The sequence below is a fragment of the Schistocerca gregaria genome, chromosome 8 (assembly GCF_023897955.1).
Source record: "Schistocerca gregaria isolate iqSchGreg1 chromosome 8, iqSchGreg1.2, whole genome shotgun sequence".
NCBI classification, from domain to species: Eukaryota; Metazoa; Arthropoda; class Insecta; order Orthoptera; family Acrididae; genus Schistocerca; species Schistocerca gregaria.
The window spans coordinates 152,544,206-152,572,197 of record NC_064927.1 but is presented as its reverse complement, the minus strand read 5'-3'; the positions used below and the strand labels follow the sequence as shown (position 1 = coordinate 152,572,197).

Sequence of the window (27,992 nt, the reverse complement as noted above, 5' to 3'; positions counted from 1 at the left end):
AGACTGAGGTAAAAAAAAAAAAAAAGTGACCAAACAATTAGGTACAGTGGCAGCTGCATGACATATCATAACACACTGTGGTACATCCACCTGACAGCTTGACATCTCCCCCCCGGCCCCATCACACACACTGTAGCAATGGAAGATGTCAGTGCCACGCACTGACTTGTGTTTTGTAGTGAGCGAAATGCCAGAGCAAGGACCTACAATGGTCAGTGTGCATAAATGGCAATAACACATTCGAAAACAAACTGAAATTATGATATTGACTGTACTGAAGCTTTGTATGATCCGGATAACAGTGGAAAAGCCAGAAACAATATAAATTTTATGCAAATTCGTGAACTAACAGTAAAAGCTTATGGTATATAGGAACTGACCTATGTCCTATTAAAAGCACTTTAACACACTGTCATGATCTCCAGATGTGAGCATGTTTTGATTCTCTCTCTCTCTCTCTCTCTCTCTCTCTCTCTCTCTCTCTCTCTCTCTGTGTGTGGTGTGTGTGTGTGTGTGTGTGTGTGTGTGTGTGTGTGTGTGTGTGTGTGTGCGCGCGCGCGCGCGCTATATATGCAACAGTCTTTTCATTGTGCCTGTCTGCAGCTCAATGTTTCACCTTTATAATAGATAGCAATCTATCATTTCCATAATATTGTTGATATTCCAATATGGACTCTTCATTGTTTGAATCCACAGAATTTCACGAATTTCACAAAAACTTACAGCACAGCTTTGTTCTTCATTACTGTAACTGAAGAGAGTATCCAATGCCTAGAAAAATACAGGGTGAACTGTAAAAAAATTAATTGTTCTGTCTCAGAGACTTACTTTCTTTATATTCTCAGTTCACTATGTTTTCAATTTAGAAAGTGTAAGTCTGTAACAGTTAAAAATACAGAATTTTCCAGCATTGTTCTATTAAGACGAAACGTCAGACCAGAAATCCTGGCTGCAACATACAAGTGCTCATTCACTGTCGCGCATCAAGTCTCTCTTAATTGCGTTCATATGCGACGCTATACAATGAAATGAAATGAAATGTCGTGTGACGAGGGCCTCCCGTTGGGTAGACCGTTCGCCTGGTGCAAGTCTTTCGATTTGACGTCACTTCGGCGACTTGCGTGTCAATGGGGATGAAATGATGATGATTGGGGCAACACAACACCCAGTCCCTGAGTGGAGAAAATCTCCGACCCAGCCGCGAATCGAACCCGGGCCCTTTGGATTGACAGTCTGTTGCGCTCACCACTCAGCTACCGGATACAATAATGATATCTAATGTGCTACCAAAATTAATTTTATAGTTTTCTCAAAAATTTTCTCACCGGAAGTTTCTCCAATGTCCAACAGAATGCAAATTCATCAGCAATGACTTTTTTTTGTTCAATGGGTGAAACAGTTTTATGTTTCTTATGGTATTTTGGTTTGTATCTCAAAATACATTTTTGTTTTCACAGTAAAATCCCTATCACAAGCACTTACAAACTTTGAATATGTTCACTTTTTTTTTCAGTCCCAAAATTTTAATGCTTTGTCCCCCCCCCCCCCCCGACACACACACACACACACACACACACACACACACACACACAAAGAAAAAAGGAGTGTTTGCATGCAGTGAAGTAAAAATATTTATTTTTCTTGAACATTTCTTGTAATGTGGTAAATTGAGATTGTGCTTTGTGATGCGCTTTTGTCAGTCAGTCATAGTTAATGTCACATGATCTCGCTAGCCAACGACAGCAGATGTTCAATGCATAGGACATGTGAGGTAGACAGCCAATAGCGAAATGATTGCCGTATATACTTGAATCTAAGCCACTCTCAAATCTAAGCCGCACCTGAAAAATGAGACTCAAGGGAAAAAAATTTTCCCGAATCTAAGCCGCACCTGAAATTTGAGACTCGAAATTCAATGGGAGAGAAAAGTTTTAGGCCGCACCTCCAAATCGAAAGAAATTTGGTCCATTGTAATATGAGACAATTTAGGTCAAATGAATGATGATACAGCTACACTAGTTTGGTTCGAGTCACAAGCTTAGCAGTTAAGCTTTACCAGGTAGCCATTGCTATGCGTCAGGTGCTCCGTCCGTATTTATACGGGTACCCTTCCTTTTTCACGTGCTTCGTTTGGTTTGAAATGATTATTATTTTTCTTTGCTCTGATAGGTGCCGTTCTCTTTGTTATAGGTGTTTACATCACTCTAAGCTGAAAACGCATTATTGTACTGTGTCACTATTTGTTTGTCGCATTGTGATAACGAGTGTTTACGGCCTGTCGCTGCTCGCGGCATGGCTTGATTTTGTGCACACTACCCCGCTGATTAAAAGAGAGAGAGAGAGAGAGAGAGAGAGAGAGAGAGAGAGAGAGAGAGAGAGAGAGAGAGAGAGAGAGAGAGAGAGGGGGGGGGGGGGATCGTCTCATTAGCGAAACAATGGCAAGAGACTGCTATTTGTTGTTACTTGCACTGCCGCTTTCTTTGATAAATGATCAACAAGAGCAAAATAACAGAGAGATGTTCTGAACAGGAGTGTAGCGAAAATTTTTCTCTGTTTGAAAATCTTTGCAGACGCCTCTGTACATTACATTCTGCACAGAAATTAGAGTCATCTTAGATTTAAAAATCTAGTCAATTGCCGTGCTTCATTTCTATCACTACTAGGCATAAGAATAATACGAATATAAACATGACATGATATGTATATTCATCTGCGTTTGCTGTTGTCTCACTCTAGTTTCGTAGTTTATTAGGCAGACAGGATTTAAATGAGATAGCAGCAAACACGAAAGAATACATGGCAAAATGTTTATATTCATATTATTCTTATGGTGAAGAGAATACTGCATGTGATTCACAATTCATAAAAGTTCCTATTAGTAACCATCTCTTCTCACAGGTAGGATAAAATTCAGAATATAGAGTTGACCATATTGACAAACATCCCAAACAGTCTTGCCAGTCGGATTTTCATAGTACATTGTAATGCTGCTACATTCGAAGATGAACAATATGGAATTTGTATTTATTTCATTGGATAATGTATGAAAGTGCAGTGCTTGAAACTCAGGGCAGAGAAAAAAGCCCGTCTTCCACTTTCTCTTTCTCTTTTTTTTTTTTATGACGTACAGGTTTTGGTGCCAGTATTTATCTTTGTGCCTGCAAAGCATGCCTGTGTAGCGCTACATATACTGAATGGCAGAAGTTAGTTGTGGCAGCACCTACCAACATTTTTCAGAACTTCTGCTTACTTTGCACTCGATTCTAAGCCACAGACGGTTTTTTGGATTACAAAAATCGGAAAAAAAACAACCGGAAAAAAAGTGTGGCTTAGATTCGAGTAAATACGGTATTAAGTAGCAAGAACACACAAATAAGAAAAATTAATGCTTTAAATTAATATGAATGCAGTAGAGCTCCAATAAAAGCTAACCTTTCACATATAATATTGGTCACCAAATATTTTTGCTGTTTTTTCCAAGGGTGTGGTTGTGCACAATGCTAAGTGCACAGCTTGAAATCGCAACAGCTGAATATTTCTGACAAACATGATTATAAATCCCCCATCGCACCCCGCCTCAGATTTTGTGGTATGAACAGCCAGTGGACAGCTCACCTAAACCTGAATACAGGTCAAGCACGAAAACAGGAATAAGCTGTACTGAACGGTGGGGAAAAACAAAGCAAAACAGATACAGTGAACCCTCCAAGAACAAGAATTGCAATATAGAGCAGGCTGAAAGAGCAACAGCATCATGGTGAAGTGGTCATGATGCTGGACTGTCAAGCAGGTGAGCAATGATCAAACTTCCCTGGCGGCAATTTTTTACTATTATTATTACTATTCTATCACTGATCACTATATTCAAATTTGTGTCTGTGCCATGGTGTAATGTCCGTTTGTAACAGCGAGGTATAAGGAAGGGACCTATAAGGACAAGCTGATTCTGTGCAAGTACTCTATTAGTAGCCGAAAGGAAATGGCCTTTGGGTGGGAACTGCAAATGCTAGATGATAAGGCAACAAGACAACCAGAATACACGTCTGTTGTGTCATACACGGCATAGTGACAGTATGTGTGTCAAATGATAAGAATCTCTTACCAACGCATCTAATTTGTACGGCTTCATCTACATTCAATTTTCGATGGACTATCAACTGGGCCATCTTACCACTAAGTGCAATGGGGAGTTTCCCTTGTAAGCACCAACATTTTTTGGGTTACCTGGCTGAATACATGTTCCACTGAGCAGTTAGACTTTTCCATGGAAAGGCCAATCAAGTGTGAAACTGCTTCACAACTCACACCACACAGTTTTTTGAAGCATAATTATACTTTTTGTCATTGTTGATGCAGAACCTGTAATCTACGAAAGAATGAAAATGAATCTGAAAAACTAACCTCGAAGTTTAGTCTTTTTTAGCGTGTGCTACCCTTTAAGATACATGAAACACAAATGTGCCAGTAATATTTTAGATAATGGCATAAATGGCTGGTCTTTTGGACTCAAAATGTTTCAAGTTGCTGTTTCTGAAATGTCAAGTTTTTAATGAGAATAAAATGCTCTGTAATTTAAGAAATTCACTGCACATTTTCACACACGACATAATTCATCTTGTATAAAAGGAAATTTACTTTGAAAGTAATGCTTCTCAAACCAGCATTCACAATATTTTCCCACAACCTGTCACAAATGTTAACAGTTCACACTCATTGAAGGCAGTCTGTTATTACGAGGTATTGCATAGACTACTTCCTAAGGCCATTGACACATTTAGCTGTCGGCAAACACTTGTGTGTGTGCATTATGTTTTATTGTTATAAATGGTGCATTTTCTTTGCAACTGAAATTTTACTTTGGTGGAATTCTCTTGTTTATGTTTTATTGCTGCAGTATTCGTCTATAGTAGTGGGCTAAAGTAAAATTCTTTATTAGAGTATAAGTTTTTATTAGTTAAAATTGCAAAAATTTAACTGAAAGCTAAAACAATGAGAAATTTCCAGAAATCTAAAAAATTCTCATGTTTTTCCCAGATGAAAACATTCCCTCACCTTTCCCCACATTTCCTTGTTGTCCCTGGGAATAAAACACCTGTGATTCATTAGGCTATGTACAGTTTAACACAATCCTCTGCAAACAATTGCATCTTATTACTAAGAGATTAATATGTGCAAAATTGTGTAATAATAACATGTTACTCCAACACCACAAATGGCATAACGCTCTATCACAACTTGCATATTGAACAGGAAGATAATTATTTCTTTCAGCGTGATACAGATGATAAATTCTACCAAAGGCCACATGATAGATGTTTTACAATCACACCAGGATAAAAAAAAATGTCACACATTAAAGTAAACAATGGAAAATCCAGGATGGAATAGCGAAAATTTTATGAAACGGACAGATGCTAGTCACCGTATACCAGAGATGCTAAGTCGCAGATAGGCACAACAAAAAGATTGTCAAACATCAAGGCCAAAAAGGCCTTCATCAGAATTAGACAACATACACGAACCCACCCGTTCAAATTGCCCCCCCCCCTCCCCCACTCAAATCACACGACCACAATCTGGCTGATGCAGCCTTAGCCAAATGATATACATTTTTCTAAACCAGATGCTATGGCAATTAATAATAATAATGTTGAACTCGAGTTAAATCTCACAACTATGAGAAACATCCTCTAAAATCTATGTATATTAAGGATGTGAAGCCCACGAACAACATTTTCCATTACTATTGAAATGAGCACAGTATCAGTGATACCGGACCATGGATCAACAGAAACATGTTACCTGGTCAGATGAATCACATTTTCTGCACAACAGGTCGATGGTCATAACCGGATACACGAATGGCTGCTCGAAACATTAATCATGCCCCAGAAACAGGCCGATGGGGGCAGTTTTATGCTTTGGGGACATTCATCTGGCCTTCCATGCCATAATGCTTTTGGAAGGCATTATGACAGCTGCGGACTACATGAAAACTACTGTGGACCACCTGCATCCCTTCGCACTTGATATCTTTCTCGACAGCAAAGGCATATTCCAGTAGAATAACTGTCAAGTTCACAGGGACAGAGTCATGCTACAGCAGTTTGAGGAGCATCACAGTGAACTTGTCATTTTGGGCAACAGATTTACCTCATCTGAACACAATGGAACACATCCAGAATGGTGTTGGGCACCAGCTCCAACATCCACTGACCACAGGCCCACAATATATGGAAACTGCATGACATGTACTTAGAAACAGGTGTCACAAATCACCAGAAACCTATGAAGGATTTAAATCCATGCTATGCAGAATAGCTTCTGCACTGTGTTCCAGAAGTGGGGCAACATGTATTAAGCAGGTGGTCACCACAATTTGGCTCATTGGTGTATCTGCAATTCATGAGAGCTGTTGGATTTCTGACATTCATTAACTACACTAACAATTTATGAATTGTGAGAAATATAACATTATTGGACTCCTAATTGAAATACTCATTACTGCTGAATACATTAAATGAGTTTTACATGGAATCATTATATTTCAGACGTAAGAGGAACTATTAGGAATAAGTTAGAAAATAATACCTTGTCTGAAAGTGGCTGCCTCAGCACTGCAGGTACTTCATTGTCAAACATTTGTGCATTGATGTAATGCGTAACACGGCTCAACAGAGTCCGGAGGTCATCAAGTTTTGGCATGCGCTGATCAAGAGCTCGGAAGAAACACCCCTTCACACCAGCTTGGAACAAACAAACAGTTCAATAATTAACTTACTACTTCTACAAAATAAAAAGAGTTGTCTGACAGATATGATTTTAATTAGTTTGTTAAATTATTTTATACTATTTTATATTCTTCAGCTGTTTATTTCATTAATGTCTTTTTGAGTATTGTTTATCCTAAGTAATTTTCCAGAAAAATAATACAATTATGAAAGTTGTTATTTATTTTGAACTGTGACTGATAGTTGACAATAAATGTGAACATACTCTGATATAATAGGGTAGACAAAAAAAATCTTCTAAACACATGGCAGCAGGAGGAAAGATACACGAGAATTTAGAACATGTGCAAGGTTTTGGAGCCAGTGGCTCCTTTCAGCTAAAGGCAAAGGAGGAGGGGTGAAAGAAAAGGACTACTCTCCTCATTTTCTCAACTGTGCCAGTCCTTTTCATTCATCCCTCTTCCTTCCCTTACAACCCTTTTACCTGAAGAAGGGTCACTGACTCCAGAAGCTTGCACATTTTCTTAATTTTTAATTGTTTTTTCTCCTGCCACTGCTTGGTATGTTGACTTTTTTATCGATCTAATTACATGATATTTTCAAGAACTGATTATTTTCATTGCATTTTGTGACAATCAATGCTTCTCACAGTTTATCACAAAATGTGTATATTACTTGGTATCTGATGCTAGGATAGTCAACAAATTCATTCAATGGGAAACATTAATATTACCACATTATGTGTGTGGTTAAATAGTTAGAAATATAACTTGTCGATATGAATTGCCAGCATTCCAACCAGAAGATAAAACCATTGCCCAATACTAAAGTTGACTGTTACCTAGATTCAATTAATTACAACCAGAAAGGAACCTGTAAAAATTCAACAGAGTGGAATGTCATCGTTAAGCATTTTCCCCTATACTTAAAAGTGCAGCATTACTTCTCACCATCAATAGAATGGAATGCCAACTTCCAAGCACGCTGAGAATTCATGGAGTGACATTTTTGGATCAATACAATGTTCTCAGTTTACGAACACTTCAAATAAAACGCTCGAGCATTTGATAGTTATCTCCACCGCCGTCATCAGGAGACAGACAATGGAAGAGACAGCTACTTAAAGCTGAAGTGTTTTATTCAAAGTGACAGAGCTTGTAAAGTGAGAAGCTATTATTGTAGAATGCCACAATGAAAGACTCCAAAGATACAGAACATACTAAAGTTGACAAAGGCAGTATGTGACAACTGGTAATCATAAGAGCCTCCCAATCAGTCTGGACTTGTTCTTAGTCACATTATTTTCACACAATTCAGTTGAAAAGCAGCTATGCATGCTATCAGCAAATGCTGACGAAGTGAAAAGTCTGCATGCAATACAACTGTTCAAGCTCCAATTGACTTTTATGGCAATGAAGGTACCCTGTCTTCCATGAAATAATACAGAAAGGGAGTGGCTGTTTCCCCAATACAGTGAAGTGATGGCAGAGTAGTGGCACAAGGGCTCAGAAAGAGCTTACAAATTACAAGCATGCTTTTAATGGAAAACTGGTCAGTATGTTCAGTTAGAGAAATACTTGGCATGAAAAACCCAAGTTTTTCTTTAGCTATTTTGGTATAGCTGTTTGGTTCTCAGTGTAACATGAACAAATGCCCTGCATTATTGTCAACAACATTAATTTACGTGTTAAGTATATTTTCATTTCAATACAACAAACACAAGCACTCAAATTAGGGAAAAATGAAAAGCAATGAAGAAACACAAGCTTGCAAGAAATAACACTTAAACAGGAAAAAACAGCCATAAAATAAAATGCTTTTTTTCTGCCTGTGCATATCACACATTTCTCAGCGATCTACACTTCTCCCCAGTGGAGACTTGGCCCAGGGCATTAAGAGGTAAGAATATTGAAAATGGGCTAAATAAGTTTTTAGAACAGTTTAATGTCTGATGTTCATACTGAATGACATGTGCAAGACACAGAAATTTAGAGAGACCTGGAATACACAGTCTAAGTTTTCAACATGTTATGAAAGGTGATTTCAGCTGTCACTTTTTCTGCACATATTATAGTTAAAGGGGAGTCAGGTCTTTGCTGTACAGAACTGTACAATTTGCATTTTATCCCAGGTATATCACTATCAATTTACACAAAGCTAATAAATAACTTGAAAATTTCAATTTCTCATTACATATGTTACTTTATCTCTTAACAGACTTACAATAATTCTACCATCATCAACATAGTATACCCCTTCAATTCCTTGAATATGTAACTCTAGATTATCTAAACGAAACAACAAAAGCACCCAACATTGACTCCTTTGCACACATATAATGATTTCTCTTCACGTTGAATATACTGACTCATACTTACTCTCAATTAATGCAACTCTCTTCATTATTTTACTTCGGCAAGATAAATAATAACTACTTCCCATGCACCTAACACCACAGTATTTAAATTTCTCAAACAATATTGCTGGCACAAGAAAATGTCACAGAAAAATCCTATTTGCTCCATTACGGTATTATATGATTGATCAATTGAAAAGTGCCATTTTTTTTATGAGGGCGCAATTGTGAAAACAAACTGATAATGTTTAAGTGCTGGATTTTGACAGATGTCAAAAGATACAAATTCCAAACAAAACTGCAAGCTAGATTGTAGTTTATGCCAGGATCCTCATACTATTGGCAATGTTATTAGTGATATAGCTACCGTACATGTGCAAATGTTTTCAAGCACATCAGACAAAGAATAGGTTCAGAATTGGATACTCTGAGATGTGAATTTCTCATATTGCTAGAATTTTCCTCTATTTAAGGACCATGTGGTAAAAGGCAAAAGATTCCCCCCCCCCCCCCCCCCCCACACCACCACCACTACCACCACCACCACCACCACCACCACCACCACCACACACATATATTTACTACCTGTTGCTGTTGTGCTCTTGGCATCTCTTTCTCTGAAAAGTGTCTACTGAATACATTTAACTTCATAAACTTGCCATGATGGATGCCCTTTATGATATAATAAATGGAACATTTAAAATACCTGCCAAGGGTGTCCTTATAGCAATTTCATTTTCAGATGAAGACTTGTGGAATAATCCTATATTAATAAAAAACTGTAGCTGCTTCACCTTCCAGTCCATCTCTTCTTGAACGGCTTGATGACCCATTAGTCTGAAAAAACAACAGCTAACAGGTACAAAACTGCAAAGAGGCAACATTGCTACAAATTGAACAAAATCAATAAAATTATATGAGTTATTTGAATCTGAAAATGCTCAACAAATGCCTTACGACAGTGAATAAAAAAAAAGAATTACTTGAATTTACATAACATTTCTAGGTAAAATTTGAGAATCAACAATGCAGAAAGCATACAACAATCACAAAATGCAATGTAATATTTTCAACTGATACACTTTCTCAAATGCTGTTTTTATTTAATTGCACATGGAAATTCAAAATATACTTTAAGCCTTTTTATTTCTACATGCCTAGAACAGAGATGATTTTTTTTTAATTTTTTGCCCATTTAATATTACTCAAGATCTGCTGGGCCAATAATTTAGTCTCCTACTGGTTAACTATTGATGACGAGACATGCATATTGTACATTTTTATTTCACTCTCTGTGAAAATTTAGTACTGCTGTTTTATTGTTATTAATAATCAGTTGGTTTAAGTGGAACCAGTTAATGAGTAACTCTGCGACAGTTATTTTTTCTTACAGGTGCTAATTTTTTCACCTTCTGTTATAACTGTCATGTCAGCAAATAATACAGTTTTGGACAAAGACTCACTATAAACGGCACAAATATTTATGTGAATGACAGTGGCCCTGGCTGGAAAAGAGTTGGGACAGTAAATGAAGAAACTATCTAGGCTTCTAAATCATATCTCCAAGCCACAGACTGGGCACCTATGTATAATTTAGAAAATGCCAATTCAAAGTACAACTTTTTCAGTAATGAAGTGGCACTGAGATTTGAAAGCAACTTCCCAAAAAGGATATCAGTTTAATGTCACGGCTGCAAAATACTAACAAGAATTCTTTATAGATGAATGGAAAAACTGGTAGAAGCCAATCTCAGGGAAGATCAGTTTGGAATCCATAGAAATGTCGGAACACATGAGACTTGTAGACTTAGAGAAAGCTTTTCACAATTTTGACTGGAATATTCTCTTTCAAATTCTGAATGTGGCAGAGGTCACATACAGGGAGCAAAAGGTTATTCACAAATTCCATAGACTATTGCCATAAACCTAGAGCTTTCTAGTTCTATACTGTATGTAAGGCAAGCTATCTAGTATATGTAGTGATTTCATGATTTGGCTAAGTATGCTAGTGAGCCATATTGGTAAATGTAATAGCTAGGCACTGGGTGTTGCTTGAGTGATTGGTATAATTGATTCTCTGTTTATCTGTGCTGACATGTGTATGTTACGTTATGGTGCCTGGTATGTGGCATTGTGGCCAATGCTGACCAGATATACCAAGTTCTGATCTATTATTAACTCTGTTTACTTGTCATCTCTTAAGAAATTTAAAGTAATTAAAATCATTTGGAGATTTGGTTATTTGCACCTTCAAACCAAAGAGTATTTTTTTTTATAATTATGAAGACATTTTTAGACATGGAGTTCAGTTGAAAGTAACAAACTTTTAGAGATCAAAAATTAAGATTTAAATATTTCACTCAGTTCAGAATTCTGAAGGTTCATAATTATAGCAGTGAGTTGTTTTGAGCTGAAGAGAGAATCATTGCTATGTAATTGAGAGTTTGTAAATCACACCAGCTTTTGTAGACAACTTTAGCCTGCCTTTTGTGGCGCTGCCAGGTAAGGACCTGCAACCAATATGGTTTGCAGTTCCAGACTACGTTGCTGATCCTTGTTGCAAGTCTGTTACAGCTGACTTCACATGGTGTAATTATGCCTTCATTGCTAGGCAGAAGAGGAGCTGCTCTTATGAAATTTGAATGAAGTTCCACTCAACTGTATCAATCGAATAAATCCAGCCCTCTACTCCTTAACTGTGTATTTGCCTCAGAGAATAAGGCTGGTTCAAAACTCACGACAAGTGTATCTAAAAATGACGTGAACTTATTTACAGTCTAGAACTACACAGCTGACCAATGTTCATTTGTCAATACATTCCTTGCACCCTTAAAAAAACCAAACGTATGGAGAGAGAGTTTTGAAAATCAGGAGGTACAAACTGATGTGATTCTTTTTCTATGATGTCACAATGATATACAAAATCTAAAATAAATAAAAACAATTTAGCTATCGAACACATTGATTCCGCATCGCTTACCTGTTGGATAATCTTGTATATTCAGTTGGGATGTTTTCTTGTTTTAAATAAAGTACAGTTGCCATAAAACACTGTCTGCCCTATCATTTTATAGCAAACACTAATTTTGTGTCATTTTGAAAACCAAAACACCAAATCAAAATATTACAAATATGATGGAAATTCAATGCACTTACTTTGTATAACAACACTTCAATTTTTGAAGTACTTTTCCCAGTTTCCCAATAGGAAATGATACATAGCTGCAACTATTAAGATTTACTTTTGAGGCAAGAACTGCAGTCCTGAAGTCCTTGTTAATATAAAGTGAGGGAAGTAAGACCACATTCAGGTTAAAGACACTTCAACTCTTAAAATTTTATCAGAAAATTGTAGAAGTACTCTTAACAAAGTTCTTGAATTTACTACGCTCCAGGAACACGCTCGTGCGCAAATTAGTCTTTGACAGTGAAGTTATCACATTGTATGTAACAGGTGTAGGTGACATCAAGTTGATTGTTATATGTTTTAACCAGCCACCCGATTTTGCTGTGACAGTTCTAGAGTCATTCAAAGAAAATCTACAGCCAGTAACACATAAATAATCAGGTCATGCAAAACTAGTTGGAGGTGACTAACCTACTGATGATATACTGGAATATATATGGATTCACTGCAGGGGGTACAGACAGTCATGCAAAGTACTTCTAACACGTTTCATGGGAACTATCTTTAACAACTACTTCAGCAGCCTACAAACAACGGAAATATCTTAGATCTTGCAGCTACAAACAGGCCAGACCTAATCGACAAAGTCAATATTGGAAAGGGGATTAGAAATCATGATGTAATTATAGAAACTATAGTTACAAAAGTTAATAAACCAGTTAAGAAGGCTGGGCGAGTGTCCTTGAAGCATACACAACACATTTTCTTCATAAGAACACTTAGATCCTCCAAGCCTCTTAATGGTGTGTGTTGGAGGCCTCATTATGCATCAAAATAATTTGAATCACCTTTATGTGCAATTCGTAAATGATATGTGGGGATGTAGAAAATCGGTAAGCATCAGTAAAGATTTAATTTTTCCAATTTTACAGTAACGAGCAATTTGTGAGTATTACATTTTTCAAAATCTAGGAAATTGTACTCTATCAATTTGAACAGTAAGAATCTCTGTGGTGCAAAACACCTCTCTTCTAACATGTGTCACTGGAGTTGGCTGCCCATTTCCACAATGCTATCATGCCGATTAAATATTTCCTTCTCTACTATTAATCCCATCCTTACAGGTTGAAGACTGACCAGTAATGTTCAAGAACCTGTCAAATGAAGTTTTACAGCTATCTTTGTAAACCATTTACATTTCCTTGCCCTTTTTAAAATAAATCTCAGTAAGGCACCAAACTCTAATACAAACAGTTTTATGTAATTGGTCCACATTAAATTACACAAACAATGAAAAACTCTTTCCATGTAGTTTTAAAAACTGTTAATTGCTCCATTCAGAAATTATCATAGCTTCTTCAATATCTCAACAGCTCAGTTAGAAGTGTTAACAAAAACAGGAAAGTACTTGCTTATTTGTAAAATATCACGAATGTTTTAAAATCCATAACAATATTGCCTGGGACCAACTGTAGCAGTAGGACGACACATTTGTATCAATCAATAATAAATATGATCATATGTTGTGATTCCAACAATATGGACATGAATGTGCAATGAAACAAAATCATGTAGCAATTCCAATAATATTATCACGGTATCAATTGATTCTGATCTTATATATGGCCACAACAATAGACCTGTTAAATTAGTTTTCGCTTTAAAACTCAATCCTATATTGTAGTTTAATAGATGCTTACTGTGTATATTTAGGATTTACAACAAATATATTTGTTAAGTTCCCATCACACACCTTACAAACTGATGAAGATTCAAATGTATCAGTAATTTTCCTCCACAAATTTGAAGTTCCGTAGCGGTTTTCCTCTCATACTGCTGGGATAGAAGAAATGATACTTTCACCCAGCCTCTGAGGTAACACCAAGCTGAAGTTTTCTTACAATTTAATGGAGTATTCTTTATGATAAACATCTCTGACAAATTGAAAATGACAATCATGTGTTTTTGGCGTGATCATGCTTCCAGTTTTAATCGTATTTTATGTTTTTTCTTCATCAGTGAGCCTCTGAGTAACTTCAAATTTATTTTAAGAATTTTTTGTGCCATGTTCTCTCAGTTTCTAACAATTTGTTTCATAAAACAGCATGAGAACTGTCAATGTTGCTGATCTCCACAAGAAACCATGACTGGTCAAATGCATATAATGTACAAGATAGACTATTAACCAATATTCTCCTACCTGGTCATTAGCTGTGCAGCATAAAGACGTTCCCAACCCGTCCACGATTGTTGATCAGCTTCATTTGGTCCAGTTTTCCGGCTTGATGATCCATTCAAAATGTGGCGATACATTTTGGCAAGTTTCTTTACCCCTTCAGTATTTAATTGTTTTGAAATCAACTGTACAGTCTTAGTACCTGAAACAATACACGCCCTTAAAAATAAATTGCAGACACCAGCATTAAACACATTCATACTGTAGTTGAAAAGTACATATGGAGTAACATGAAAACACAGCCTTCAGCTGAAAACTGGTCTGAAACGACAACGCTATACTGGTCATCACTCCACTGAAAATTCTATGCCATCTCCATCCTGTCTGTGAAATTACTGAAAGTTTTGATTTGGAATTTACTGTTAGGCTTTGTACTTTAAATAACATTGCTTTATCACCTCTTCCCCAACCAGGTGCATGCCAGGTGCCTAACAGGGGGGCTAGTGGACGTATCTGGAGGTTTGAAGGAAATTAAACAACTCTTCGGCAGAGAAGAAAACCTTTGGTAGGGTCCAGATAGCAGAGGAAGCAGTGAACTAGAGTAAAACAGACTATAGTGGTTGATGGATCAGGTAAAAGGTCAACCACTCAACTACAAACAAAGAACGTCCAGCTGGAAAGCGTTGATAGAGGTACCAACACAACTTGTTACCATAAAAGACACTATTTTGGTACCCATGTCACAATTAAGTCGCTGGAGTGGGTGTAGCCTCAGAAATCATGCAAGAGCGCCCACACTAGAGTGAGTTATAAAACCCAGCTGCACGGATAAAACGTAAAACTGAGTCGGCTAGAGAGGCATCGTCACCTAGAATTAAAGGAAATGTAGCTGGTAAATTAAAGAACTGCCACAAGGGGGCTAAAAGGGGGCAGTCAATCAGAAGATGGACCACTGTCAGCCCTGCATCACAGCGACACTTGGGCGGGTTCTCAAGGTGAAGGAGATAGCTGCGAGTCAACCGCGTATGTCCAATTTGGAGACGGCAGAGAACAACTGAGTCCCTACGCGTGCTCCTCAAGGATGAGTTCCATGCAGCCGTGGACGACTTTACCATGCGGAGCTTATTTGGCACGTTCAAGACAGACCATTCAGAGCTCCAGACATCACGGACCTTGCGATGTAGGGCTAACCGGAGGTCTCTTTCCACGAGACCAAGCTCCAGGGGTGGGGAAATGGTGGCCTGCTTGGCCAACCGATCAACACATTCGTTTCCTGGAATGCCAATGTGGCCCGGGGTCCACACAAAGATAGCTGAACAACCACACTCGGCGAGAGCAAAAACAGCATCTTGAATACCGCGCACCAAAGGTAACGAGAATAACACTGGTTGAGTTCTTGCAAATCCACTCAGGGAGTCACTGCATATGACAAATGACTCCTCAGGGCAGGAGGAAAGGTAGGTGAGTGCACAATGAAGAGTAAATGGCTCCACAGTGAAAACACTGCTCCCACAAGGCAGCGAATGCTGCTCAATGTAGTCACCACAGATGAAAGCAAACCCAGTGCGTCCATCGACCACAGAACCATTGGTGTAGACTACACCTGTATCGCGAAACGAGGCAAGAAGAGCCAGGAATTGTTGACGAAGACTGGCAGGTGGAACGGAGGACTTGGAGTCGCAGGACAAATCAAAGCACAGCCGCAAACAAGGGAGGGACCAAGGAGGGGTAGAAGAAGAGGGCCGGAAGAATGGAGGAAGGGGGAAAGGACTTGGGTGATGAGATTAGGGAACGAACACAGACCGCGAGTGGGAGACCCTACCTAGGCCGTTGTCGTGGGGAAGGGAGTGCAGAAGATGGAAAAAGGAGCCTGCGGTTTGGGTGGTCGGGCAAGGCATAGACGGGGGCGATGTATGACGCAAGCAACTGTTCTCAGCGGAATCGTAGGGGAGGGGTTCCAGCTTCTACAAGAAGGCTAGTCACCGGACTAACGCGGAAGGCACGTGTCGCCACTCTGACGCTACAATGGAGAATCGGATAGAGGATCTGCAAAGTTGAAGGTGCTGCCGAGTCGCACACCACGCTCCCGTAGTCGAAACGGGACTGGACTAAGGCCTTACAGAGCTGTAGGAGGGTAGTTTGTGTAGCCCCCTCCAAACGGTGTGGCTGAGGCAGCGAATGATGTTGAGGTGCCACCAGCACCGTAGTTTAAGCTCGCGAAGATGAGGTGTCCAAGTGAGCTGAGCATCAAACAGCATGCCAAGAAAGCGACGTTCGACGACGACAGAAATGCATCACTTGGGCCTTAGAGGCTGAGAACTGAAAACCATGGTTGGATCCCCAAAAATGTGCCTTACAGATAGCTCCCTGCAGCCGCCATTCAGCAACACTGATGTTTGGGGAACTGTAATAAAGACAAAAGTCATTGGCATATAGAGAGGACCAGACCGATGAGCCCACCGCAGCTGCAAAACAATTAATTGCCACCAAAAAGAGGGGAACACTAAGAACTGAGTCCTGCGGGACACCGTTCTCCTGAATATGAGCAGAGCTAAAATAAGTGGCTACTCTAACCCGAAAGGAGTGATTGGAGAGAAAATTCCATAGAAAAATCGGAAGTGGACCCCGTAAGCCCCATACGTGCAGTGTAGCAAGGATATAATGGCACCAAGTGGTATCATACGCCTTCTGAAGATCAAAGAAAACAGCAACTAGATGTTCTCGGCAAGTAAAAGCTGTACAAATAGCCGACTCTAGCAAGACTAAATTGTCGATCGCTGACGGAAGCCCCCCTCTTGCTGGGCCAAGAGGCCCCAAGCTTCGAGGATCTACATGAGCCGCCGGCTCACCATCCGTTTCAGGAGTTTGCACATAACATTGGTAAGACTGATAGGGCGATAGCTATCAACCACCAACGGATCTGCACCAGGTTTCAGCACCAGGATGGTAACGCTATCCTGCCAATGAGTTGGGAAAACACCCTCCGTCCCGATGCGATTAAACAGGGCTTTTAATACACCCTGACAGTGCGCCAAGAGATGGCGAAGAATCTGGTTGTGAATTCGGTCGGGACCTGGAGAGGTATCAGGGCAAGCTGTAAGGGCCCATTCACTAAACGGAGCATTGTATTGTTCCCAAAGGTGCGTGCGAAACGACAACTGCATACGCTCAGCCTGCTCTTTAATGGCGCGGAATTCTGCACTGTAGCCTGCTGTCGCGGAACTACCAGATGTTAGGCGATGGCGAATGGGTCAGTACAAAGTGTACCCCGAAGAGAAAGGCAGACGCATGAGGGCGAAGGCCAAAAATGCACCAAACCCGCGACCACACCTGAGATGGGGAGGTGCGAGAACCTATGGTGGTAACATATCATTCCCAGCAGGCCTGCTTGCTCTGCCGGATTAACCGCCGATCCCGGGCGCGCAGCCATTTAAAGGCAACCAGATTCTCTAGGGAAGGATGGCGCCGGTGTCGATGCAGGGCTCGCAGGCAGTCCTGGATAGCTTCTGCAATCTCTGGTGTCCACCAAGGGACTGACTTACACCTTAGGGTACTTTAAGAACAGGGGCAGTGGCCTCGGCAGCAGAAACAATGGCCATAGTGAACTCGCCCACTGCCAAATCAATGTCACCAGGAAGCGGAGCAATGGCCATAGTAGCTGAGGTGTAGGCAGCCCAATCAGCTCCACGAAAAGACCATTGTGGCAGCTGGTCAGGGGGCTGGGATTGAAGAAGAGAAACCAGGATAGGAAAGTGGTCGCTACCACAGAGGTCGTCGTGGACCCTCCAACTGAGGTATGAAAGAAGACCTGGGCTACTAAGAGAGAGGTCAATGGCCAAGTATGTGTTGTGAGTCAAGCTAAAATATGTGGGAGCACCACTGTTAAGGAGGCAAATGTCCTGCTGTGCCAAGAGAGCCTCAACGCTCCTACGCTGGCCCGGGATCTGGGCCCCACCCCATAAAGGAGGAATGGCGTGGGGGGGTGGGCTGATCTGGGCGAACAAGGCAGCTAGGTCAGCAAGAGGGACAACCTCATCTGTGGGAAGGTAGAGGGAACAGATAGTAAGCTCCATTCCTGCCCAGATTCTAACTGACGTCCCAAAAGGAGGAGGGGTTGTTACTCCCGATGTTGACAGCAGGGGAGCAACGGAAGAGGGTGTTCCCCCAACTACCAGAGGGCAGGAATAGACAGCCGGGATGGAGGGCCCACAAAAAGCAGCTGAGCTTGGGGGCTCGTCACCAGGGATGGCGACGTCGAAGCTACTGCAGCATACGGCGATGAAATGCGCACAGTGTGAAGTCGACGGTACTTGCATTTAGCTTATGTGAAAGTGAGCCTGTGCAAGGTCTTATGCTCCATAATCTTCTGTTCTTTTTGATAAACCGTGCAGTCTGATGAGGTAGGTGAATGTTTCTGTCCGCAGCTGACACAATCCCGACAGGTAGGGTTGGCGTCACATCTCGATGACATATGCCCAAACCTCCAACACTTAAAGCACTGCACGGGAGGAGGGATGTAAGGATTAACATCACATCGATGTATCATCACCTTGACCTTCTCGGGCAGGGTGTCACCCTTGAAAGCCAAGATTAAGGCTCCAGTGGAGATCCTAATATTTTTAGGTCCCCTGAAGACACGTCGTACAAAGTGGACACCGCGGCATTCCAGATTCGCACGGAGCTCATCGTCAGACTGCAACAACAGGTCACGATGAAAAATAAGTCCCTGAACCATATTTAGTGTCTTATGAGGCACAATGGAGACTGCAACATCACCGAGCTTGTCACAAGCAAGTAATGCCCGTGACTGTGCTGGGGATGCTGTCTGTATGAGGACCGCTCCAGTTCTCATTTTAGACATGCCCTCAAATTCTCCAAACTTGTCCGATAAATTTTCCACAAAAAACCGAGGCTTTGTGGTCAGAAATGAGTCCTCATCTGTTCGGCTGCAAACCAAAAACGAGGAGAATACGTGTCACCAGGTAATTTACACCGCCGTTCCTCCACTAGTGTGGGCAGAAAAGGGAACGATTGGGGGTCATACTGTAAAGCATTGAACTTTCCTTTTTTTAGAGACTCATGTTTGCGCACTATTCAGATTTCTTTTCATGATGGTCCCACGAGCAGCTAGGGAAAGAAATGTCCACCCAGACAGAGCCCCACTTGCCTGGGTAAGCCTAATACAATAGGGAGGTGGCAGGTTCCCCAGACGTCGCCCGCTAGCAACTGTTCTACCTCAACAGCCATGCGTCTCCTCGGCGTGCGATACACCTTGAAATTGAGGTTTTTTTTTTATGTATATGTATACCATCCTTGCGACCCAGGCAATTAAGCCAAGATCTCCAGGCTCTGTACCGTACAACGTTCCACCGTCGCGCCTTACAGTGGTCATTGAAGCACGCTCAGAGCTCACAGTATTGAGGACTGGTAGCACTTCCCAGTCCCCAAGCTCAGGGACACCGCGGTCACCAAGCCCGTACCCAGCAACTAAATGCTGAGCCCCTGAGGGCATCCTCATAAGAATTGTCATGAATATTACAACTAAAATATGTATTAGAGAACTGAAGATTGCATCATATATGTATAACACACACAAAGAGTACCTTCGTTCCGGAGTTACAATTGTCATTTTTTTCAAACAAATGTGTGACTTCTGAAACCAATGGTGTCACCCAGTTAATGTATTCTAATGATACATGAGGAGCTGAAGAACATACCACCACACAAAGGACAAAAATGTTTTTAAAAATACAATACTTCAGTAAGAAAGTCAGTAGTGACTTGCATCAATCATCTGATTCAAATCATCTTTAAACATTGAACAAATGTATGGACAAAACACACTTGGGTGCTACAACTGTGAACAACACATTATTAGCAATTTTAATTTATCAGATCTTTCAGTATATAAAAGCGTTAACATCTGAATTTCATCTTGGATATTTTCAAATTTAAATAATGAAATAGTTCAGCATGATGTGACAACACTTACATCAAAAAGCAAGCACACATTACTCATCGCTCTTCAATTTCATGTTTCCTTTTCGTTTCATCCCATTTATCACACAATATCTAATATATGAAAATAAATATTTTAGAACAAGTTGTCTATACATGGTGAAAGAGTTATTCCACATAAAAAATTAAGCAGAATTAAATTACATAAATACAAGTCAAATAATAACTATGATATTATAGTACCATACCTGAATGCTTTTCAAAAAATAGATCACCAGGATAAAACAGTATTTTCTTAATAACTGCAATACGACACTTATCAGTGGCACCTTCAAGTAATTTTATCATTATATCCAGGAAATGCTGCATTTTCTCCAACAACAGATTCTCTGTTTTCTTCCCACTGAAAGATTTTACGACTGACATCATAAAATTGGAAGTAAGTAATTGTGGTATCTATAAAGAGGAATAAAACATTATATAATAATCTACATCTGTTATAGAAAATAGAGATAAATATAAATTGGATAACAAGATTATATGCATGATGCCCCCCCCCCTTCCCTCACCCCAAATCACACACACATTTCAAAGGAATGAATTATAATGGCAATCACAATGCAGAAGCTAGAAATTGCATGAAATTAAAGTTTTGCAGGAAACAACAGTCATTAGCGAAAATAAATTTCCACTTAGTTGGAATAAGCTCAAAAAACAATACTCATTCGCAACCCAGTGAAGCTGTTCATAGATTAACCTAGAAAAATTTACAGAAACTTCATATTATAATCACACTGTTGCCATCCACCTGTTCCTACCCTGAACCAAAATTTGTCCCTACGCATGTGTCTTGTCCTCTATAATTAGCAATAATAATCAATATTAGTCTGTCCATGCACATTTTCTCTTCTCCAGCTCTTGTAAGTGCCAAATTAACTATTCACGGATACGTTTTTATAAGAGTAAATTACCAAAGGTTCTAAACCAACCAAGGACCGTTAATTGATATAAAAGTTACAAAACAACTGAAGAAACCATGGAACTAAAGGAAGGTATTTTTCAAAAATTTAGTACTTATTTCATAAACACAACCCCTTTTTTTTAGGTAACAGTTCTCCATCTATTTCTTTTGTTATATATTCTTTTTAATACTACTTCATTTAGTGCCATTATGTGTCCAGCTTATGTTCCTACAGTTTAACCATCACTTACCTTTCACTGTACTCCAGACAGCAGTTTAAAATCTGCTTCTTCAGTCCATGTCAATTCTTAGTGCCAGTAAACTAAACCCTGTTGATAAAGCTCTCTCTCCCACTTAATAAAAAAGTCAAATTTGTTTCCTTTCATCTTGTTTATTTCCTAGTTTAAATGTTTACTAAGTCCACATTTATTCTTAATTTTTTTTTCAATTCTGTCTTCTTTTCAGCCACAAGGACTATGTCACCTGCAAACCTGAGTATCGATATTTTTGCCTTTCCTTAATCTAAGATAAGTTGTAGGGTCAGTATTGCCTCACGTGTTCCAACATTTCCATATAATCCAAACACACCTTCCCCGAGGTTAGCTTATACCAGTTTTTCCATTCATGTGTAAGGATTTCGTGTTAGTATTTTGCAGCCATGATTTATTAAACTGATAGTGTAATTTTCACACCTGTCAAAAACTGCCCTCTTTGGGATTGGTATTTTATATTCTTCTTGAAGTCTGAGTGTGTTTCGCCTGTCTCCTACATCTTGCTCACCAGATGGAAGAGTTTTGTCATAGCTAGCTCTCCAAAGGCTTCAGTAGTTCTAATGGAATGTTGTCTACTCCCACGGCCTTGTTTTGACTTAGGTCTTTTAGTGATCTGTCAAGCCCTTCACGCAGTACCACATCTCCCCTTTCGTCTTCATCTTTGTCCTCTTCCATCTCCATAATATTGCCCTCAAGAGCAAGTACACCACCCTTGTATCGGCCCTCTATATAATTCTTCCAACTTTCTGCTTTCCCCTCTTTGCTTAGAACTGGTTTTCCATCTGAGCTCTTGATATTCATACAAGTGGTTCTCTTTTCTCCAAAGTCTCTTTAATTTTCCTGTAAACAGTATCTATCTTACCCCTAGTGATACATGCCTCTAGATCCTTACATTTGTCCTCTAGCCATCCCTGCTTAGACATTTTGCATTGTCGATCTCATTTTTGAGACGTTTGTATCCCTTTTTGTCTGCTATATTTACTGCATTTTTATATTTTCTCCTTTCATCAATTAAATGCAATATCTCTTTTGTCAGCCAAGGATTTCTATTAGCCCTCGTCTTTTTAGCTGCTTGATCCTCTGCTGCCTTCACTATTTCATCTCTCAAAGCTATCCATTCTTCTTCTACTTTCTTTCTTTCCACAATTCTTGTCAATTGTTCTCTAATGCTCTCTCTTAAACTCTCTACAACCTCTGATTCTATCAGTTTATCCAGGGCCCATCTCCTTAAATTCCCATCTTTTTGCAGTTTCTTCAGTTTCAATCTACAGTTCATAATCAATAGATGGTGGTCAGAGTCCACATCCGCCCCTGGTACTTTCTTACAATTTAAAACCTAGTTCCTGAATCTCTGTCTTGCCACTATGTAATCTATGTGAAACCTTCCAGAGTCTCCAGGCCTCTTCCATGAATACAATCTCCTTTCATGATTCTTAAACCAAGTGTTAGCTATGACTTAGTAATGCTCTGTGCAAAATTCTACCAGGTGAGTCCCTCTTTCATTCTATACCACCATTCCATATTCACCTACTACTTTTCCTTCTCTTCCTTTTCCTACTATCGAATTCCAGTCCCCCATGGCTATTAAATTTTCATCTCCCTTCACTATCTGAATAACTTCTTTTACCTCATCATACATTTCTTCAATCTCTTCGTCATCTGCAGAAATAGTTGGCATATATACTTGTAGTACTGTGGTAGGCATGGGCTTCGTGTCTATCTTGGCTACAATAATGTGTTCACTATGCTTTTCATAGTAGCTTAACCGTGCTCCTATTTCTTTTATTCATAATGAAACCTACTCCTGCGATACCCCTATTTGATTTTGGTATTTAGAACCCTGCATTCACCTCATCAGAAGTAGTCTTGTCCCTCCTGCCACTGAACTTCACTAATTCCCACTATATCTAACTTTAATGTATCCATTTCCCTTTTTGAATTTTCTAATCTACCTGTCCGATTAAGGGATCTGACATTCAACACTCCGATCCACAGAACGTGTTTTTTTTCTCCTGCCCTGAGATATGAATGGGTGACTATTTTACCTCTGGAATATTTTACCCAGGACACCACCATCATTTAACCATACAGTAAAGCTGTATGCCCTCAGGAAAAATTACAACTGTAGTTTCCCCAGGCTTTCAGCCATTTGCAGTACCAGCATAGCGAGGCCGTTTTGGTTAATTGGTTAATCTTACAAAGGCAGATAAGTCAATCATTCAGACAGTTGCCCCTGCAACTACTGAAAAGGCTGCTGCCCCTCTTCAGGAACCACACGTTTGCCTGACCTCTCAACACATACCCCTCTGTTGTGGTTGCACCTACGGTACGGCTATCTGTATCACTGAGGCTCGCCATCAACGGCAAGGTCCACAGTTCATTGGGGGAGGGGGGGCTTAACAATGATACATGCATCAAAAATTAGTGACTGTAACTGCTACACCGTAACTCTCAAATGTATGGCAGACCACAATATGCGTAATATTAGTAAAATTAGTGACCACCGCCCACATTCAACACCAATGTGCAATAACCACTCACGTGGCAGCACTAGCAATTGAAGGATATATAAAATGTCTCAGGGGACTTGGAGAACAGAGCATTCATTGTCGAAATGCAAGAATGGATTTATCTGATGTTCAAAACAGCAAGATCATGGATTTTTGGGCCAAGGCTCGGAACATTTGCCAAATGGCTAAGCTTTTAAGCTGTTCGCCTGCCGTCAGTGTTGAAGTATACAAAGCATAGCAAAACAGCACTATTCGAAATTGATTCCGAAGCAACTGTGGTGCAGCATGGGCCATACATGACAGGAGTGAATAAAAACTGCAGAGACGTGTATGGGCAAATAGATGTGCAACTGTTGGGTAACTAAGCACCCAGACAAACCAAGACCAATAGTGTCTCCTCAATGATCCTTCAGCGAGCACTGCTGCATATGGGACTCTGCAGCAGGCGCCATGTTCAGGCACCCATGCTCAATAATCTTTCTGAGCAATAAAGGAAGGAAACTTGCACATCAAAATCGCAACGGGTCGTCCACTGGGTGGCCTTTAAGATATATTACATTTTATGCTCCATGGGACAGATGGTAATAGATGTACGATGTAAAACGTCTGGAAGCAAACAGTTGACAACAATAGTCCGAAGGGTCCAGACCACAGAAGGGTGTGTTATGGTCTGGGGAATGTTTTCGTGATATTTCGTGGTGATCTCATCATTCTGGAAGGCGCAATGGATCAACACAAGTATGCATCTATCCTTTGGGACTATGTCTGCCTACATGCAGTTTATTTTTCCTCGACACAATGGAATCGAACAGCATGACAATACAATGCGTCATGCAGCTCGCAGTACACATGCATGGTTCGAAGAGGACCAAGACAAGTTTATCATACTTCTCTGGCCACCAAAAACCCTGGATTTGATGCCAATTAAGTATCTTTTGACTGCAGCAAGTGACTAAATATTTTCTAGTGTAAAAACTTGTCTATAGACAAGGCAACATAATCTGCAAACAGTTACTGCCACTTCCATTTTTCCTTTTGCTAATTTATGTATATAGTGTATGTGCAAAGAGTAGCAACATTATAATTTTGCATGTTATATTCATCCAATCTGTGCAATTTTTTCAGAGCTGTGTACGTAATCATCACTGAAAAGTGTCAAACTATACAGCGTATTTAGTATGTGGTCAGCTGTCAAACAGTAGAGAACTTTTATTAAATTTTGCCATAAGGTTTTTTGCTGTAAGATTGGAGTAAAGTGCAAGAAAGCTTAATGATCATTGACTACTGCTCTTGGTGAGTCTACTATGAGTAAGACAAGGGTTTATTAAGTGGTATAAGGATTTCAAAGGAGGTCATCAAGACGGTGAAGATGGCAAGTGTCCTGGATACTCCAGGCACCAACACCAGCTGATGAATCTCGGAAGGGAGGCAGAGGTGGGGTGGGGGGGGGGGGGGGGGGGGCAGGGCGGGCACCAACACCTACATTTATGGCGAAACAATTCATGGTTTTGCACCCACCAGATATCGCACTCGCTCTTGCACCAATATAACGCACCCGCTCAAACTTCATTACTGGTGCAAGAAGTTTTGGCTAAAACAAATATTGTAATGATGCTTCAGCCTCATGTTCACCAGACATGGCCTCATGTGACTTTTTGTATTCCCAAAAGTAAATTAAGGGCTCTCATTTTACAAGCAACGATTAAATTAAAAATGCATGGCTGAGGGAACTAAAACCTAATCCAAAGTGTTTCTCAGATTCGAAAAAGCACTGTTTAATATGTAATGGGGACTTCGTTGAAGGGAACAACATTGACATACATCATTTCCCCCCAAAATACCTTATTTTTAACACACCTCATAATATGAGCAGTAGTCACTCAGAACATTCCACTGGGGTACACTTTAATCTATTTTTACAAGTGAAGATTTCGCTCCACTATAAATGACACGCTGTGTAACATTCACTGCGAAAACTTCAACGTAATAACAAAGCTGGTCTGATACTTCATACATTTGTATTTTCTTCATTGATGAATAGTGTAGAACTGCATCAAATGCCTTCTGTAAGTCAATCAACAGGGCAGTGCTACAACCGCCTTCTGAGTCTTGTGGATGACCATTATATAAACATTTGCTGTGTCAATGTTTGTCTAATGACGTCCAAACAACACAACAATTTCCCATGCAATACAGGTAAAGCATCTTGCCACAACATGCTTTATTTTTTAACACTGTACTACACTGCTGTACACTAAGGCTCATATGTTGTTTGTTTGTTTATTTATTAAAGTAATCTCCCTCATGATAATGCTAAACTAGGCCACGACAAAACTTCTCAATTGCAAATTGCGAACTACGCTGCTAGAGCATTCACTACAGAGTAAATTCAGTTTGTTATTTTGATAATTGTTATGCATGAGTGTTCCTCGTAACTTACCAAAGTGGTGTCCTTTAAATGCTTCAAAATGTATATCAGCATGTCCACAGCTAGTGTCATCCTTTTGTTAGTTGGTTTGGATAATTGTGCATCGATTCCAGTCTCCCAAAATAATATTAAATGCTCAGATTCTGTCAACTGCCGGCAAAATTCTTCATACACAGGATGCTGGTCTGCAGTATGAACTGGTGATTCCTTTAAAAAAAAAAGGGGGGGTAGGGGAAGGAGAGAGAGAGAGAGAGAGAGAGAGAGAGAGAGAGAGAGAGAGAGAGAGAGTTCATTACCTGAACAGAAGAAAAATCACTTTTCTTTCAATGTTTAGCAAAATAAACCTATCTTTATCAAGTATCTAAAATCTTTTATGGGTCATTCTAGTGTCTCAATTTTAAGAAAGGTTCAATGATGTGATATCTTCATCTAGTAACATACAAAATTTAAATAAACACACAAATATTAGTACTTCACTAATGAAGTCCATCAGCTGTTATAAAACCTTGGTCTAAAAATATTACATTAATTCATGTTACACACAGCTGTAATTACCATAAGCAGTTTGCTACAGGCTTTCAGCGAGTCTTCAACAATAAGTCCTGGTGTGCCAAGATGTTTCATCATAAATTTCTTTTTAACCACTGATGGATACTGCCTGCTTGCTAAGAGCAGAATATACAGTGTTTCCAGAGACTGATTTTCCCATGGTTTGCCAACTTCATCCTTTAAGACTGGCCACAATATATTGTGAAATAAGGTTTCATCAATCTGAGAAAGACCAAAACAAAATATCACATTGGTTTGCTCAGCAATCAGAAACAGAAGAGTTTTTACAGTTTATACTAATGTAATATGTACACATTTACTAAATCTCTGGACAGACACTCAAAGATAAAAAGGGTCTTCACCCACACTCTTAGAAAGTGAAAACGTTTCCTCTTGTTATAAAAAGATGACTATCAAAGCAATGAGTGAAAATAATGTAACTTACTAAGGTGACCAGAATGATAAGCTAAACCACACATCGCCATACATGAAATTCCAACACAATGATGAAATGTGAAGAACCAGCTTTCTTTGAAATACAATTAAGTGACAATAAGTAGCCTTACTAACAGCTAAAACCTGGTTCTGTCTTATACGATACATTTCTGACAACCAACTGAAGTTTTTTAGTAATTCATATACTGTAATTATGTTTTATATCTTCTTTGGGAACTAGTTAAATGTTTTCAGGGCTTGAATGAAGGAACCAGACTTTCACTGGACTCCCAAATACTTTTTCCACTAGAGTGGCAACTAAACATGATTGAATCCACAAACAAATACAGGTATTTGTAATAACAAACATCAAGAAAGAAAGAGTGTTTTCAAAGCAAGCAGCACTGTCCAAAAGTAGTTTCACACCAGCAACTTCCATTAAGAAACTATACATGTTTATCTACCACATCAACATAAACTTTCTGTGTT

At 39.6% G+C, this 27,992-nt stretch overlaps 1 protein-coding gene across 1 annotated transcript in view; it reads right to left on the bottom strand.

Annotated features, from left to right (window-relative positions):
• LOC126284994 (myb-binding protein 1A) overlaps positions 1–27,992 on the bottom strand; it is a 90,753-nt gene that overhangs the window by 52,406 nt on the left and 10,355 nt on the right. Inside the window, exons 4-9 of the mRNA XM_049984286.1 lie at positions 27,075–27,290; positions 26,532–26,726; positions 20,597–20,804; positions 14,415–14,592; positions 9,794–9,924; positions 6,592–6,746 (exon numbers count right to left, since the gene is read on the bottom strand). Coding sequence (XP_049840243.1) covers positions 6,592–6,746; positions 9,794–9,924; positions 14,415–14,592; positions 20,597–20,804; positions 26,532–26,726; positions 27,075–27,290 — 1,083 coding nt within the window. The remainder of the gene's footprint in view (positions 1–6,591; positions 6,747–9,793; positions 9,925–14,414; positions 14,593–20,596; positions 20,805–26,531; positions 26,727–27,074; positions 27,291–27,992) is intronic.